The sequence below is a fragment of the Salvelinus alpinus genome, chromosome 24 (assembly GCF_045679555.1).
Source record: "Salvelinus alpinus chromosome 24, SLU_Salpinus.1, whole genome shotgun sequence".
Taxonomy (NCBI): Eukaryota; Metazoa; Chordata; class Actinopteri; order Salmoniformes; family Salmonidae; genus Salvelinus; species Salvelinus alpinus.
This window is the reverse complement of record NC_092109.1, coordinates 28172250-28189445: the sequence shown is the minus strand read 5'-3', so window position 1 is coordinate 28189445 and position 17196 is coordinate 28172250. Positions and strand designations below refer to the sequence as shown.

The following is a 17196-nucleotide window of genomic DNA, read 5'->3' as shown; positions in this document are numbered from 1 at the left end:
CTGTGCGGAAATTTGACAAACTGACTTGCTGGAAAGGTGGCACCCTATGATGGTTCCACGTTGAACGCCACTGAGCTCTTCAGTAAGGCCATTCTACAGCCAATATTTGTCTATGGAGATTGCATGGATCTATTTTATACATCTGTCAGCAACGGGTGTGGCTGAAATAGCTGAATCCAATAATTTGAAGGGGTGTTCACATACCTTTGTAATATAGTGTATAACTATATATACATTATTATGTTTGTCAGGTTGCATATACTTTATTGTGCAATCTTCAAAGCTGTAGCATAATTTAATGTTAGTCTTTTATCAGTTCTGAAGTTGTTGAAAATATTGACAACTGGCAAATGTTAACAACAGAGGAGTTGCAATCTCCCCATATTAAAGAATATCAGGCAATTAAAAAATATCAATCGGCAAATTAACCAGAATGTCACTGGAGATTGTATTGTATTGTGTCCACAGTGTAATACGTCTGCTCAAACAATAAATCACAAATTACACTTGGGTGAATGAGAAAATGATACAGGGATTATCCACACAAAATATCAGGTCACGCCAGCCAGATACTCCAACCTGGCAACCCGCCAGGGAACAAATGATTAATGAAATATCAACTTTCATGCTCTTTATACGAGACAAGTGAGCAGTTTCTCCTAAAGTATTAAGACAGTTTTAAAGCCCTGTGGATGGCTCAGAGAGCAGGAGGTTGGCAGGGGCTGGTTGTGAATAGCAGTTGAAGTGACTGTCCAGTCAGGGGCTGGTTGTGAATAGCAGTTGAAGTGACTGTCCAGTCAGGGGGGTAGTCTGAATCTGAAACAGCCTTCCAGCTCATGACCAACCAGGAGAGAGAGACTGTGATGGGGAGCACCTGTAGGCCTGCAGTTTAACTATGCTGCAGAACAAACATCTCTCCTACCAGGACACCTGTTTACCTGAACGCTTCATCAGTCCTCTTCCCTGAGGCCATTCTCATTTTCGTCAATTCCACACCCGTCTCTTAAACAATGTTGTGCCTTCGTGCACCTCCATTACAAGTGAGAGTTTGTTCATTCTGTGTACCCAACAAACACTTCTTCAGTGCATAAGCTTAACATCGCAGCAGAAGTCACATACTGCAGTGTTTGCTGAACGGTTCCCAATGGCCTTGGCCTTGTTTCAACTGAACCTCCATTAGAACACATGAAGAAATACATTCTGTCAACCCTTTCACGAACAACAGCTTCTTACTGTGACTTTTCTTGGCAATGAAAGGCCTTTGTTTTACAAGGGAGATAGTCATAGAGGTGGGATGAAGGCCCCTCCTTCATGACAGGAAGATGGGACAGAGATAATGGAGAAAATGTATGTGGCCAATCTTTCCCAGAGATTGGAAAGCAGCTGCGGTCATCCCCCTCTTCAAAGGGGGGGGACACTCTTGACCCAAATTGCTACAGACCTATATCTATCCTATCCTGCTTTTCTAAGGTCTTCGAAAGCCAAGTCAACAAACAGATTACCGACCATTTCGAATCCCACCATACCTTCTCCGCTATGCAATCTGGTTTCAGAGCTGGTCATGGGTGCACCTCAGCCACGCTCAAGGTCCTAAACGATATCCTAACCGCCATCGATAAGAAACAATACTGTGCAGCCGTCTTCATTGACCTGGCCAAGGCTTATGACTCTGTCAATCACCACATCCTCATCGGCAGACTCGATAGCCTTGGTTTCTCAAATGATTGCCTCGCCTGGTTCACCAACTACTTCTCTGATAGAGTTCAGTGTGTCAAATCGGAGGGCCTGTTGTCCGGGCCGCTGGCAGTCTCTATGGGGGTGCCACAGGGTTCAATTCTTGGACCGACTCTCTTCTCTGTATACATCAATGATGTCGCTCTTGCTGCTGGTGAGTCTCTGATCCACCTCTACGCAGACGACACCATTCTGTATACTTCTGGCCCTTCTTTGGACACTGTGTTAACAACCCTCCAGACGAGCTTCAATGCCATACAACTCTCCTTCCGTGGCCTCCAATTGCTCTTAAATACAAGTAAAACTAAATGCATGCTCTTCAACCGATCGCTGCCTGCACCTGCCCGCCCGTCCAACATCACTACTCTGGACGGTTCTGACTTAGAATATGTGGACAACTACAAATACGTAGGTGTCTGGTTAGACTGTAAACTCTCCTCCAGACAAACTTCTTCAATCCAAAGTTAAATCTAGAATTGGCTTCCTATTTTGCAACAAAGCATCCTTCACTCATGCTGCCAAACATACCCTTGTAAAACTGACCATCCTACCGATCCTCGACTTCGGCAATGGCATTTACAAAATAGCCTCCAATACCCTACTCAATAAATTGGATGCAGTCTATCACAGTGCCATCCGTTTTGTCACCAAAGCCCCATATACTACCCACCACTGCGACCTGTACGCTCTCGTTGGCTGGCCCTCGCTTCATACTCGTCGCCAAACCCACTGGCTCCAGGTCATCTACAAGACCCTGCTAGGTAAAGTCCCCCCTTATCTCAGCTCGCAGGTCACCATAGCAGCACCCACCTGTAGCACGCGCTCCAGCAGGTATATCTCTCTGGTCACCCCCAAAACCAATTCTTCCTTTGGCCGCCTCTCCATCCAGTTCTCTGCTGCCAATGACTGGAACGAACTACAAAAATCTCTGAAACTGGAAACACTTATCTCCCTCACTAGCTTTAAGCACCAGCTGTCAGAGCAGCTCACAGATTACTGCGCCTGTACATAGCCCATCTATAATTTAGCCCAAACAACTACCTCTCCCCCTACTGTATTTATTTATTTATTTTGCTCCTTTGCACCCCATTATTTCTATCTCTACTTTGCACATTCTTCCACTGCAAATCTACCATTCCAGTGTTTTACTTGCTATATTGTATTTACTTCACCACCATGGCCTTTTTTTTGCCTTTACCTCCCTTATCTCACTTAATTTGCTCACATTGTATATAGACTTATTTTTCTACTGTATTATTGACTGTATGTTTGTTTTACTCCATGTGTAACTCTGTGTTGTTGTATGTGTCGACCTGCTTTGCTTTATCTTGGCCAGGTCGCAATTGTAAATGAGAACTTGTTCTCAACTTGCCTACCTGGTTAAATAAAGGTGAAATAAAAAAATAAAAAATTGTGCCAGAGAAAAATACCAGATCATTTCTGCATGGCTGTAAGAATGTGAATTCCTCGCACCTTATGTGCAGAGCAAATCCAAACAAATCAAGGTGGCTAGCAAGTGTATTTCTCCACTGTGCTCCGCAGCATGCCCTGCCCTGTTCTGAAACACTAATTAACTGCCCAACAGAGGTCTGCTCTCTCTGCTGGGGGAGGCACTTTGGGTTGCCATGACACTCTCCTCATGGCAGGCTGAGAGGCGAAGCCGTGGGTGTCCATGACCGAGGAGAGAGGAGGGGGAATAGTGTGGGGTAAACTGGTTAAAATAAACATATGCTGGTTGACTTCTTTACATGAGAGGCACTAGGTAGTCAGATTAATATTTTTCAATTACTCCGATTTCCCCAACTAGTCATGTTTCCAGAACTGTTAGTGGTCAAACGTCCAAGCTGTATGATTTGAACACAGATACATTTCTAGGTGTGTTAGTGACTCACATGCACTAGCTAGTCTGAACTGTAACAACACTATCAGACTAAATGTCTATACCAGATCTTCTGAGTAATTTGAAAGCAAAGTGTTTTACTGCCAGCCTACAATAATGCTATATGTGTCAGGAGACCATACAATACTTCCTTTTCTTGAAGTTTCTTGGCCTTCAGCTGTCGTTTTAATTAAAGTTTTAGTCCTAGATTAGGAAATGCTTTCTCCAACTTGAAGTTTGACTGTTTTCATTATTTACCTTGACATTGCTTTTGGAGGACTGAGCACAACTTGTCTGTTACTATCATTTCCCCTAAGCCTGAATGGGCTGCCGTTGCTTTCTAGTCTACCAACTCAAATTGTCAGAGCTCATCTTTCATTCTGACCCATCACAGAGGAAGCAGGATCTCACCCTTTCTAAGTCTCCATAGCGATGCTGGCAGGATCAGCTGTGCTTTGCATCTGATACGTCTGCCCCACAAAAAGTGTTGACAAAGCCAGACACCTTGCCAAAGTTAGCAAGAGCTCAATAAGCAATAATCTCTTAAAACTTGTCCGGTTTAAACTTTCTGCAAAGCACGTTCAATACCCCGCCGAGAGATGCCACTGCAGCACTCTTATCACTCTGTCCCCGGAGGTAAACGGCCTCACTTTCTCCTACTTAATTCCTTTCCAAGTTTGCTTGCGTTAATCTGTAATTAATTAGGTCGTTTTATGGTGGCCAAGTTAATTACAGGTCAATCCTGTGATCCAAGCACAGTTTTAAACCCAAATTCATCACTGTCCAGGGCCCAGCAAAGCCAACATGGGCACCAAGCTGCTTTTTACACTTCACCGTGTGAACCACAACTTCGGAAAGATGAACTATGTCTACCCTCCCCTGGCACGCCAATTTACTGAATGCATCTGATGATGTGAACAAAAGCTGCTCCACAAATGCGTAAGCTGCCACTGCTGCACACTTGTTTTGATGTAGCTTCATAATTTAAACAACAGCTCCATTGTTGCCACACTCCAAATTGTCGGAATGGTTAAATTACTCATTAAGTGCATTTTGGGGTTAAGGAGATAGGGGAAGACACTCACCGAATACAGTGCGGGCAGGAACCGACTCTCTGTTTAGCCAGAAGGAGACCTGAGACAGGATGACAGTCATGATGCACGGAAGGTAGGTTTGAATCACAAAATAGCCAATTTTCCTTTTCAAATGGAAATACGTTGTCATCACTACATATTCTCCTGAGGAGGGGGGGGGAGACAGAGAACGAGAGAGAGATGCAGAGGACATGAATTATTAATGCAGCTCATGTTCAGTCCAGACAAACACAAGGACTCTGCTGAAATATTCAGAACTATATTTATGAAAGTTAATACAACATGCATGCATGCTAGCACAGCACTGGAATTGTGTTAATACAGCCACATGCATGCTAGCACAGCACTGGAATTGTGTTAATACAGCCACATGCATGCTAGCACAGCACTGGAATTGTGTTAATACAGCCACATGCATGCTAGCACAGCACTGGGATCCTGTGGGAAGCAGAGTATATGTTTGTGAGAGTGGAGGTTAACTGATCGCTTGTTTATCACAGTGTCTGGTTGTTAAAGGCAGAGATTGGTTTTCCCTCCACTGTTGGTCTGGATTAGATCTATTGACCGGAAGGGTTAGGGTTAGGGTTAGGGTTAGGGGGAGAGGAGAGCTGGCTGCAGTGGCATCGGTAATACGCTTACAAACAAGTGCTGGTATGTGTGAGAGGCTGAGAGCAGCACACCTCACTGTGTGGGTTCAGGAAAATAAATATGTGATACAGTATGATCAACTGTGTTTTAAAAACATATCCTGCACCACATGATCCACAGCCCCCAATGTGCTGAGAATCTATTTCCTGGATGACAGACACACTCTTATGTGCTGAGTAAAGGTGACACATACCACTATGTTTGTTGACATGGGAAGACAGGAAAATTAAACAGTGCTAAGACGACAGATATTCCCTATCCTCAAGCCTGTATGTCCAGTACGTACAGCAGATACTGAGAACACTCTGTGGTACAAGATTCATTGAGATATATCTCATGTTGAGTTGTTGAGGCCAGTGATGTCAGTCAGTGATGCGAGTCAGTGATGTGAGTCAGTGATGTGAGTCAGTGATGTGAGTCAGTATGAGGAGTCCATGTGGTGTTACAGTGAATATACACAAAGGACGGTTCTACCACACCTCAGGTGTCCCTTACTCTATAGGACAACCCTCCTCAGTACCCATCTGCCTCACCATGCCTGCCTCTATCACTGCAACCATGCAACCAAACTGAGACAATGAGAGAAGTGAGACAAAGTGCCCTAGTGCATCACAGTGACTAAATCGAGGTTAGACACCATCTTTATCTCACAGAGACCTGTTTCCTTGAGAGCAAGACACTTGAATAGCTTCCCTAATTTGAATAGCTGTCTCTGCCTGGTAAAAACAGGTTGACACTCTCCCAAGAGGAAAGTGAGAGAACAAAAACTCACTATTGTGGGTGTTGTAGATAAAGGGATTTTGCAGCAGCTATAGCAATCAGAATTTAAGATCAAATGAATGGCTGATCAACAGTGCTGGCTGACAGAGTGTCCTATAATTCAGTGCCAATTCAAATGGCTTTCAGACCAGAGCTCAATCAGAGGAAAAGTAGCGTTCTCCCTTCTGCTCCAAGGCTCCTTATCTTTCTACTACTGCTGAATAGTTATCTTACTACTGAACAAGTTGAATAGTTTTACTCTTGGCTACCATTTAAAAAAATACTTGCTGAAACTGGGCAGATCAATGTGTGTTTCAATCTGAAATCAGAGTGCCTGTGTGTTCTTCCAAATAACATGTAAATGGGAGCCGCCACAAAGATTCATCTTCTTCTTCATCTACCCTGCATTTACACATTTTCCATTTTGTTCACAGATGTAGTGTTGGATAACAGGAGAGTTTGTCAGTATTTCTCCACCAGCCTATAAGAAATCAGTGTTTACGTCCTTTCCCCAAACTCAGCAAGTCTTCCTTTCAGTGGTGAGACCGCACTGACCCCAATAATACTAGCAGAGACAAATCGATGAGGCAGCCGCTTGAAGAACCGCTCAGATAAATAACTTTACAAAAAGACACAAATAGAATCTGTAAGTATATGCCAACGGTGTACAAAGGAAAAAGGAGAGAAATGAATTAATCCAAATTGTCTTGCAAGCCAGGAGCTGAAAAGAGAGGTTTTCGTGAGAAATTTAAAGCAGATGTTCCATTAGTGAACACCTTTGTTCTGATGTTATCTCAGTGTTAATGACTTGATCATATGGTATAATAGAACCTGTGCTGGATCTGCATGTTCATTTGAGTGGCAGACATGTTGTATGGGCTACCTGTGCTGGAAATCATAGATTCTTTCCCAATAACGTGGCCCAGTAGGTCATACTGGTTTAGCCTTGACCCATCATCTGCTACGACTACAGAGTCCTCATCTCCTTTGGTCCAGAGATAGACAACCTCATTGTTTGTATACGCATCTGAGAGAGAGAGAGAGAGAGAGAGAGAGAGAGAGAGAGAGAGGGAGAGAGGGAGAGAGAGACCGGTAGAGGAAGTGACAAATAATGAGAGTAGTACATGTCAGTTTCCATGTAGAGTGAATAATGCAGCAGTGCTACAATTGGCTGATTCTGATGATGGCAAATCAATGGTAATAAGAAAGGGGGTGGCATCGATCTGAATAAATGCATATCAATGAAGTCTATTTGAATTAGAGTTTAATAAAAGCAGGCGGCCATGTGTTTTGATTCGTTTATACATTTGGCACCTTGAACTGAAGGTACATCAGCACAAGGAATGATGTCAAAAATGGGGCTTAAAATCCACAAGGTCAAACTTAGGGAAAGGAGCTTTAAAAAGCATTTAAAGACACAGTCACACACACACACACACACACACACACACACACACACACACACACACACACACACACACACACACACACACACACACACACGCACACACGCACCCGCACCCGCACACACGCACACACGCACACACACAGGCACAAACATTGCAGTAGAAGAGCAGATGGAGGATGGTGAAAACACCCAGCTGAGCACCAATAACATCATCATTCACACATCAGCCTGAGGTTTGCTAATTAAATGTTGATAGCCACAGAGAAATTATTGTTTTATACTCATGGGAGATCATTAATAAAAATAGTTAATGCATCTACTTGAATGCCTCTTCATCTACAACAATTGTAATTGGTAATGAAGGGTATTATTCTGTCATCGTGTGTGTTCTATGTCTCCATCTACTCAGTGTGGTCAGACTCTCAGCTCCGCTCAGCAGAGAAGGTCAACTATGTCAAACACTTTCATTGCACAGTAAAGATTCGGCCCACTATCCAAGGCTTTGAAATCATTCACTATACTTATGCTCAGAAATTAGGAGAGTGAGGATGTCAATTCTCTCTGGATGTCCATTGTCTCTGAATCTGCGCATAACGTACATGCCGAATTTCATGTCTGCATAAAGTCGAGGATCCAAGTCTCCATAACCAGTTGTAAGGATAATGCAGCACACATAAATATTGCTGCTCACTAAAATCCAGAACAAAAAAACATGATTGGGGCGGGCATATTACTGATCCCATGATAAAAAAACTATAGAATATTTGAATGAGCAAAACTGCATCTAAATGTTGTACTTTAGGTACATCTGCCTTGTTCTGTTACAGCAACCTGTCTGGCTCGGAGATCCCCTTTATGAACAACATAGCATCATAAATCTACAGACAAATTATTTTATATCTCGAGGGACAAAACAAACCCTGGCTCTCTTTAGCTTATATTCAGAATGTGAAACCCTGAGAGGTTCAGAGCTCGCAGGGAGGGAGAATAAAAGGCATCTACATTATGTTTGTGATTGCTGTGCCATTTCCAATGAAAATAAATGTCATGTAAAATAGCGGTGATTGGGGCGAGCGGCGCACAGTGCTGCAGCAGATTGCCTGTAGCACGTCAGGCCTCAACAAAAGCCGCTAATTACTTGCCAACCGTGTGCCGTTGCATTAAGGAGACGATTGTTCCTGGGCTTTGCAGCGGATTTCTGTTGATATAAATACAGATCAGAAGAGGAGCCGTGCCGAAGGGGGCATTGTGACAGTCTGCCAATAAGAGCCCTGCTCGCTGAAGGAAGCAACGGCCCTGAAAGGGCTCCTTTTGTTTTATTGGCCGCCTGATGTTTTATTCACAACGCCCTGGCCAGCTCTGAGACACTCTGACCTTTAATATGTCATTGACAGAGTTCTTATTTCTAGGAACAATAACTTATAAAATAACCTCTCCCTGTTCTATACGCTGTGAAACGTACGACTTAGAGCAGGGTTGTCAAAAATACGGCCCGTGGGTAATGGATCTACATTCATACAGTTTGTTGACTGTGTCCAGCTCGATAATAATTTGTAAAATGAAAGCTAGACAGTCAGGGAGCACCGAAAATTTTAAAAACGATGGATAGAAGACTATTTTTTGCAAATTTGTACGACAAAGGCATATAATAAAAATTCAGTGCAGCCCTCCGGACCTCATTAAAGACCAAACGCGTCCTCCAGGGCTAAATGAGTTTGACATAGTTTTCCCCGCAAAATAGCCCGCCTACAAGGAAACTCGACAAATCTCGACGACGTTGAGTGCACGAGGGGATCTGTGCGCTGTGTAGTGCCTTCCACAAAAAGTTCTGCATCTTCAAAAGAACCCGTAAGCGGCAGGGATGGAGATAGAACTAATGGACAAGATGTCTATTACACTCCACATGCAATTCACACGGTCCAAGGCTGCGGCCAGATTAAATGGATTTAAACCTTTGATTGATATGGTAGAGAACAACAGACCATTGTTTAACATGTATATGTCTGTATATAGCCTCGGTATTGTTATTTTATTTGGTTACTTTTTATTAAATGTTTTACTTTTTACAGTTTTGTGAACTGTGTTTTTGGTTAAGGGCTTGTAAGTAAGCATTTCATGGTAAGGTCTACACCTGTTGAATTCGGCACATGTGACAAATCAAATTTGATTTGATTTTGCTCTATGACCTCTATTTCTGTGATGTCAGCTATATGGACCAGAATCAGATGTATATCTAGAGAGACTTACAGCTCCCAAACTTCAGAGGGCAGGCATGTGTATCCATGGGGAAATCCTCCAAGTGCATGGGACACTCAGCGTGGATGGTTAGCCTGGTCAGAGAGGGAGAAAAACAACAAGGACATGAAATATATGGAATATATAAACTATTCTTAAACCCCCCATGACACCTGTCACATGGTAGCAACACATACTGTATGTTAACGCTTTATATGTTGAGACATCCTTTTCATTTGCCAGATCCTGTTCAGTATCTTTCTAAATGGCAAAGCAGTGGCTCGACACTGGACGCCTACTTCAATAACTTTTACTGCACACCATTCTGCACCATTAGACTTTCATCCTGTCATCCAGAGCAGCAATATAAACATGAATGACAGGCCCTTAGTCATTTTCCTCTGTATCTGAATACAGTAAGTATACCCCACGTCTCCTTTGGGCCACCCAAGGTTGTCCTGCCCCTGATGGCAGGGTAATATTGTGGTGCGCCAGAGATAATCTACAGTTCTGAGACTGACCTGACATTTGGGTTTTGTTGAAAAGAGAATGGAGGGGAGGGAAGGGGGATGAGGGGCGATGTGAGAGGGGAACAGTCAGCATTTGCAGTCACGTACTGTAGTGCGTCTGGACATCAATGTGTCTGCTGAGGGCTGCGGTGTCTGGGTTGCCAGTGATTTGTCTGTTTTCCCATTAGCGGAGCTCGAAGCTCCAACTCCCTCCATCCACCAGTAGGGCCCATCACCCAGCTAGTCAGCCAGACAGACTGCTCTGGAGACCTGTGGACCAGCCAGCCAGACTGCTCTGGAGACCTCTGGACCAGCCAGCCAGACTGCTCTGGAGACCTCTGTAGCAGCCAACAAGCCAGCCAGCCAGACTGCTCTGGAGACCTTATCCAGTTGATTAGATATTAACCCGCTGACCCTCGACACACCTACTCCACTCCTTAGGGAGGGAGCTCTGCAAATCAGGCAGGAGTGATGGGATGAGACTGGCATCTGCCTGGGAGATCACATCTCACAACACACATCACATTACATGATGACGGCACCAGTACTATACCACTCTCCCTACTAACTCACTTTTACCATGGTAGACAATGTCAGTGGACAGGCTGCCATACTTCAGAATGGCAATGGCACTTTCTGTGTCTATAGTTTATTTGACGGGGGCCTGCTTTAAACAGAAAATGCTTCTTCCTGAGCAATGACATAGGTATAGGCATTATGTACAGAAAATGTATATGAATTGAGAGATTCTTGTTTTGTACTGTAATTTGCTTTTGGAATATAATTTACAGCAATGCATTCTGGGGAATAGTAACCCTGAGAAAAACAATTTTTTTCAGGCTCCAATGCATTCCCCACCATTGTTATTAAAACCCATCGATTTCTATTTTGTGTCCTCGTCACTTTCATTAAAATGCAGCAGGTCAATCATTCAATTAACCCTGTGACCAAATAAACTCCATCCTGGTAAATACTTCCCTACACTTGAGTCTAGTAGAACACTGCTGTGATTTTGAGCAATGTCCCCTGCTCCTGCCATCAAGACGTCATAAAGTCTACACAGTACCACCACTCTTAAGTGTTTAATGAGATAAAGCATCTTACCCCCTGGGTAACCTTCAACCATAATGGTTATGATGTTCTTGGCCTGCAAATTAACTATACTTGGAGGAAGAAGAACACTTTGCTGCTGACAATGAATGACCTTCCTGAGTGTGCGCGTGCGTGTGTGCCTGTCGGCCGGGAAGCCACAGCAAAAATGGCCTCATGGGGCCAACCCCTCCTTCTCCCGTTGCCGCCTCCCGAATAACAGCTGGATCGATCACAGTGTGTGTGTGTTCCACTCCACTCCACTCCACCCACCCCCACCCTCCCTTATTTGAAGTTCTACTCCATACCTCACCAGCTCCTGAAAACTTCTCCCATTACTTATCAATCTGGCCAGTGGAGAAGATGAGTCTGTGTTGATGGAACTCTATTGCATTACTAGCTAAAGGTCTGTTTGGGTGATTCACAGCTTCTGGAGGACTTTCAGAGTCTGCCTGCCAATCTATCACTTCTGCTCTCTTTGTTGTAATAAGCTTTCAACTTGACATATACACTTCACAGAGAACAAATGGTCACGTCACAAGCTGACACTGGACCTTTGTCTGGTGCTGAGACACACACCCAGGGCCGGCTCCAGGCATAAGCGACGAACAAAAAAAGATACTCAGTTGGGTTTCAAATTACTGTTGGAGTTAGAATAGTAGAATACACAAGATGTAAGTTAGAAATGTGGTTGTGCATCAGCAGTTTTTCTCGTTTTGTCATTCACTGACAGTCACTCATTTACCCGTGCCTGCTAACAATTTTTAGATTGGTAAGTTTAGTCTAGCCAGTTATCTAAACCTCCAGGGTGCCTCAATTGACTTTGTTAGTCATTATCATTCAGTTATCATTAACATGGCATAAGTCATGGAAAAATGTGTAGAATTGCAGGAAATTAGCTTTAAAACTGAAAAAATGTCTCTCTGCCCGATGGCAAAATACCGTAAGTAGAATTCCATGACATTTGTTATAAAATTGCAGGAAATTTACTTTAAAACAAATGTTTCTATCCACCATCAATTGGGGGGGCACACATTTAATTTTTTTGCTTAGGGCCACCAAAAGGCTAGAGCCAGCCACATATACCCCCTCCTCCTCCTCCTCTTCCTCCTCCTCCTCCTCCTCGGTGTGATGAGTGAAAAATCTACTCTCAGGTCCAGGGCGGATCATTCATCATCATACTTATCATCATAGCTGGGGACTCTGGATCATGATCAATGAGTCTCACTCTCCCTCTCCAAGACAGAAATTCCTGGTGAGACCATACGCTACTGTAATGATGACACCGTACTCCACCTACTCCACCTCCTCCGAAGGAAAACACCCCTGGGAGAGGAGGAGGGGGTGGGAGCTGTACATTTACAACAGAGCTGTACATTTTATGGAAGGCTAGTGAATGACCGCTGCATCTGCCAAGCAGACATTCAATCAGTCAAATGCAGCAGAATGGAGAATTTACCTTTCCACAAGGTCAACATAACATTTCCTAGATAGGGTTGCAAAGTTAAAGTATATTACTGGAAACTTTCTAATGGGTACTTATGGCTACTTCAGATTATCACAGGTGTCTGTAAATTATCTCTAGCCCTCCGTGGCCTTATCACATGTAAAATACATAAACTAATCAAATAAGAGGATTTAAAAATGTGAATAACATCAACAAATTATGACAAAACTGCAAAACATTATCCTAAATATAAACAATCAACTTTGTGAGTACCATTGGTGTTTAATATGAGGATTTCAGCATGTTTCACACACTTGTATTTATTTTACTACTGTATGTCAATATGTCTTTGTTGTAAATGTTTTGTCACCAACTGGTGGCAGTTTTGAAAAAGTCAATAGTTGGAAGAGTTGCAGAGTTAATGGAAAATAATACTATTATTGATTAGATGCTTTTTAATTAGGCACTTTTCTATTGAACCATATGGTCTATTCACTAGAAACTCATTGACAATATGGACAGATGTAAAAAATGGATACTATATATGAATTTAAAAAAATTAAGATGTTGAAGTATAAGTTACCAAAGTTCCCATATCCTGCGCCATAGATTAGCTGTTAATTACCCAAATTACTGAATATTCCGGTAACTTTGGTAAATTAGCGGTAGCTTTGCAACCCTTATCCCAGATATCCTGCACCCCAGAGTATACATCACAAGAGTGTCCTTTCTGCTTTTGTCTGACTATGCGAGTGGTGAGCTCATAGGTCATAAGATCAGGAAAGCCATTATATTTGTACAGCTCTGCCCTTGGCTTTTAAGCCCTAATGAAGGCTTACAATATTACTATCCATATTACTATCCATCCAAGGTTTTTTCCCACAGTGCTATTCCTTAGGTTCTGATGCCTGGCTCTCACAGTTATAACAACGCACGGCAATTAGCTCGAGAGAAGATCTCCGTAATTACCGTTATCAACAATGACTTGCGGAAACGCTGTGAAACGCACAGTACTACTCTCGCACCACACAATTAATTTACTGCTACATTAGGCTAAATCCTATTGTGGAATATGCATATTGAAATGAGAGGTAGCTGTAAGAATGGTAGTAACTAACTACAGTGGTAATTATGGTGGTAACACACAATCCTTGACTGCAAACACACAAACCAGTCTCAGCGAGGGTAGGGTAAGTAAGCCTTCTCAGAGTGGTTCTATGCATTGTGTTAATATATGTCAGGGGCTGGTTGCTTAGAAACCTTGGATAGGGCTGTATGTTTTGTCCACTTGAGGAACATGACTGTTCTTTACTATGGGGCTTCATTCAAAACAAAAATGCTCTGCTCTCTGTGTCATGACATCCCCTCTGTTTTTTTAGTTAACCTTTATTTAACTAGGCAAGTCATTTAAGAACAAATTCATATTTACGATGACGGCCTACCCCGACCAAACCGTAACGACGCTGGGCCAATTGTGCGCCGCCCTATGGGTCTCCCAATCACGGCCGGTTGTGATACAGCCTGGAATCAAACCAGGGTCTGTAGTGACAACTCTAGCACTGAGATGCAGTCTGTAAAGGAGACCAGAGGAGGAATGGGTTAATAAAACTTTATTGCAAGTATCATTGGCTAATAAAACTTTATTAACCCATTGAAACCTAAATGATCAGGAGATGTCATTGCAGTTCATGTTCTTGCACATGTTGTACACTGAAGAACATGTTTTTTTAAATGTACAGTTATACAAGGCAACCAGTGGTCTAAAAGAGGAAACCATTTTCCTCTGGCCAGTGGTATAACATACTCATGCTGACATGACTAGCAGGGATAGGTTGCCCTGAATGAATGAGTCTATTCTCTAACTTTTGTCAGCTCTGGTGAACTGCAGGTGTAGGACATGAGTTCACATCTGCCTCCTTCACAACAGACAACTTCTGAACAGGAGCAAATGGCCAGAATGAAAGGTCACCCAAAATGGCTCCCCGAATGAGTGTTTCAAAAAGAGATTCAAACCAGAGATCCAAACCAGAGGTGAGAGTCACATTATTCTGGTGATTGAACTGCAGTAGACCATGTGTATGTGACCAATAACATTTGATTTGAGTAGAGTCTGGATGGCATGAAGACTAAGCTTCGCAAGTATCATTGGCTCAGCAGGTACGTTTCCTCGCACCCTGTGAGGTAACAAGATGACATTAAGAGCAGAGAAAACATCCCGCCTGCCTCTTCCAGGATATACTGTAACTCCCCAGTTAAAAAACTCCCAAGTTTATACTTGTAAACCTCCTCCAACTATTCTTTTGTTCTTCTAAAATCAGCCGAGCTCGAGCACACACACACCACCCTAATTATGAGGTGGCTGAGCAGCTAACAGGGCGTGAAATGCCCAGTTACAATATGTGTCAGTCACAGCTGTGGCCAAATGAGTGGCGACGTGGGAACCAACCCTCCCCATCCCATGTCCTCCATGCCCAGCACTCCTCTCCCTGCATGGTCTCAGGAGCCCCTACCAACATCCTGCTAAACGCCCGTAGGTGCGTCAATCAGAACGCAGGCTGAAACACAGTAGAGACAGATCCCTGACTGAGTTTGACTTTATTTCCATCTGTGTCAAGGTTACACATTCACACAGCAAATCTGTAATGCACCTGACAGCCAAGCTAAAGTCTCCTGTCAGTGTTGCTGTCTATTTAACATGCTCTAGCTGGCTCTTTGGCTGCCATTGTCTCGTCACATGTCTCAATAAACGTGCCCTTGTGCAGGTTTACAAACAGTTAGTGTTTCAGTGTACAAACATCATTAAAATGGACCCCTTGGCTCCAATTAGACAACACCCCTAGGAGGAGGATGGCAGCAGTGTTTAGTATTATTTTCACCACTGAAAATGCCACTGAGAATCTGTTTTATGGACCCAGAGATGCTTGACATCAGTTAGACTACGAGAAAGTAATTAAACCTGAATCTGTGTGAAAACAAACTACCCGTATTTACCCAGCACAAAGACTCCTAATCCAATAACATGCAGCAAACACAGAGAGAAGGTCAGACAGAAAATAAAGTTATTTATCTACGAACAATTATTTGGACGGCCCTAAACCCAATGCTGAATTCAATATTGTACTTTCTTTCTCCTCGGCATATGTCTGCTTATTATTGGAAGTGTTAAAAGGAGAATTCTATTAGCCTAGCGGACTATTATTAAGACTTCAGCCAAAAGGCACTTTAAATGTCTATTAAACACTTGACTCCCCTGGGACAAGAGTACATCCAGATATCATTACTAGGAGGTCAGCTGACTTAGTGCTATCTGTCACTGTATGATTGTGTTGTCAGTCCTTCACAAGGATGCACACCAACCCACACATCACTATCAATGATGATGTTCCAGAGGAGAAAACATGTCACAATTATCAGCAGTGTTTGTATTTCAATTCCAAAATTGTTTGTTTAGCTAGAGGCAATTTTGTTTTCTTATATATTTTTTTATCTCTCATCTCATATGATATACTCATCAGTATAGGAGCAGAAAGTATTGAAGATTTCATTAGTTTAAGCATGAATCCAGGGTCAGACGCAAGTACTACCGTCGTTCCTAATGATGTTGTAAAATGGCAACCAGGTTTTATATTCCACATACAGCAGAATGTATTGTTTAAAATACTTACAGTAAATTCCAAATCTTTATTTTACTAGGCAAGTCAGTTAAGAACAAATTCTTATTTTCAATGATGGCCTAGGAACAGTAGGTTAACTGCCTTGTTCAGGGGCAGAATGACAGATTTTTACCTAGTCAGCTTGGGGGTTTGATCTTGCAACCTTTTGGTTACTAGTCCAACACTCTAACCACTAGGCTACCAGCTATGCTGGGAGCTATGCTGGGAGCTATGCTGTAGGCCCCATGCTGTAGGCCCCATGTTGTAGGACCCATGCTGTAGGCCCCATGCTGTAGGCCCCATGCTTTAGGCCCTATGCTGTAGGTCCCATGCTGTAGGCCCCATGCTGTAGGCCCCATGCTGTAGGCCCCACGCCATGCTGTAGGCCCCATTCTCTGATTAATCACCACTTTATTCCCTACCTTTGTGAACATGCACATTTCTGTACATTATTTAAACCACACTCTGAATCTTTGTACTTTAACTTTTAATGACTCACCCTTACTGAACCCTTCTACGCAGTAGAGAAGGAGAAGAGGTTTGCAGAAAGAGGGCTGGAGTGATAAAAGGCACCTCAGCCTGTTCCAAACCCCCTCCCCTCACTATAGATCTCAGTGCCTGGCTGCCACTTCATACTGCTGACCCTGGTGAGGTGTCATTTGCAGGTGGCTAAATCAACAGGGACAACTGCAGAGAGTGGAGCTGGCACGCACTGAGAGAGGCAACAAAGAGCATCCGCTC

General features: G+C 43.2%; 2 protein-coding genes across 5 annotated transcripts in view; both read right to left on the bottom strand.

Annotated features, from left to right (window-relative positions):
• The window catches only part of LOC139552534 (uncharacterized), a 387539-nt gene that overhangs the window by 199576 nt on the left and 170767 nt on the right, over positions 1-17196 (bottom strand). The window lies entirely within an intron of this gene.
• The window catches only part of LOC139552481 (gamma-aminobutyric acid receptor subunit alpha-3-like), a 162305-nt gene that overhangs the window by 22326 nt on the left and 122783 nt on the right, over positions 1-17196 (bottom strand). For all 4 annotated transcript variants that reach the window (XM_071364263.1, XM_071364262.1, XM_071364264.1 and 1 more), the window contains 3 exons: positions 9770-9852; positions 6998-7141; positions 4699-4851 (listed from right to left, as the gene is read on the bottom strand). In XM_071364263.1, the coding sequence (XP_071220364.1) occupies positions 4699-4851; positions 6998-7141; positions 9770-9852 (380 nt within the window). The remainder of the gene's footprint in view (positions 1-4698; positions 4852-6997; positions 7142-9769; positions 9853-17196) is intronic.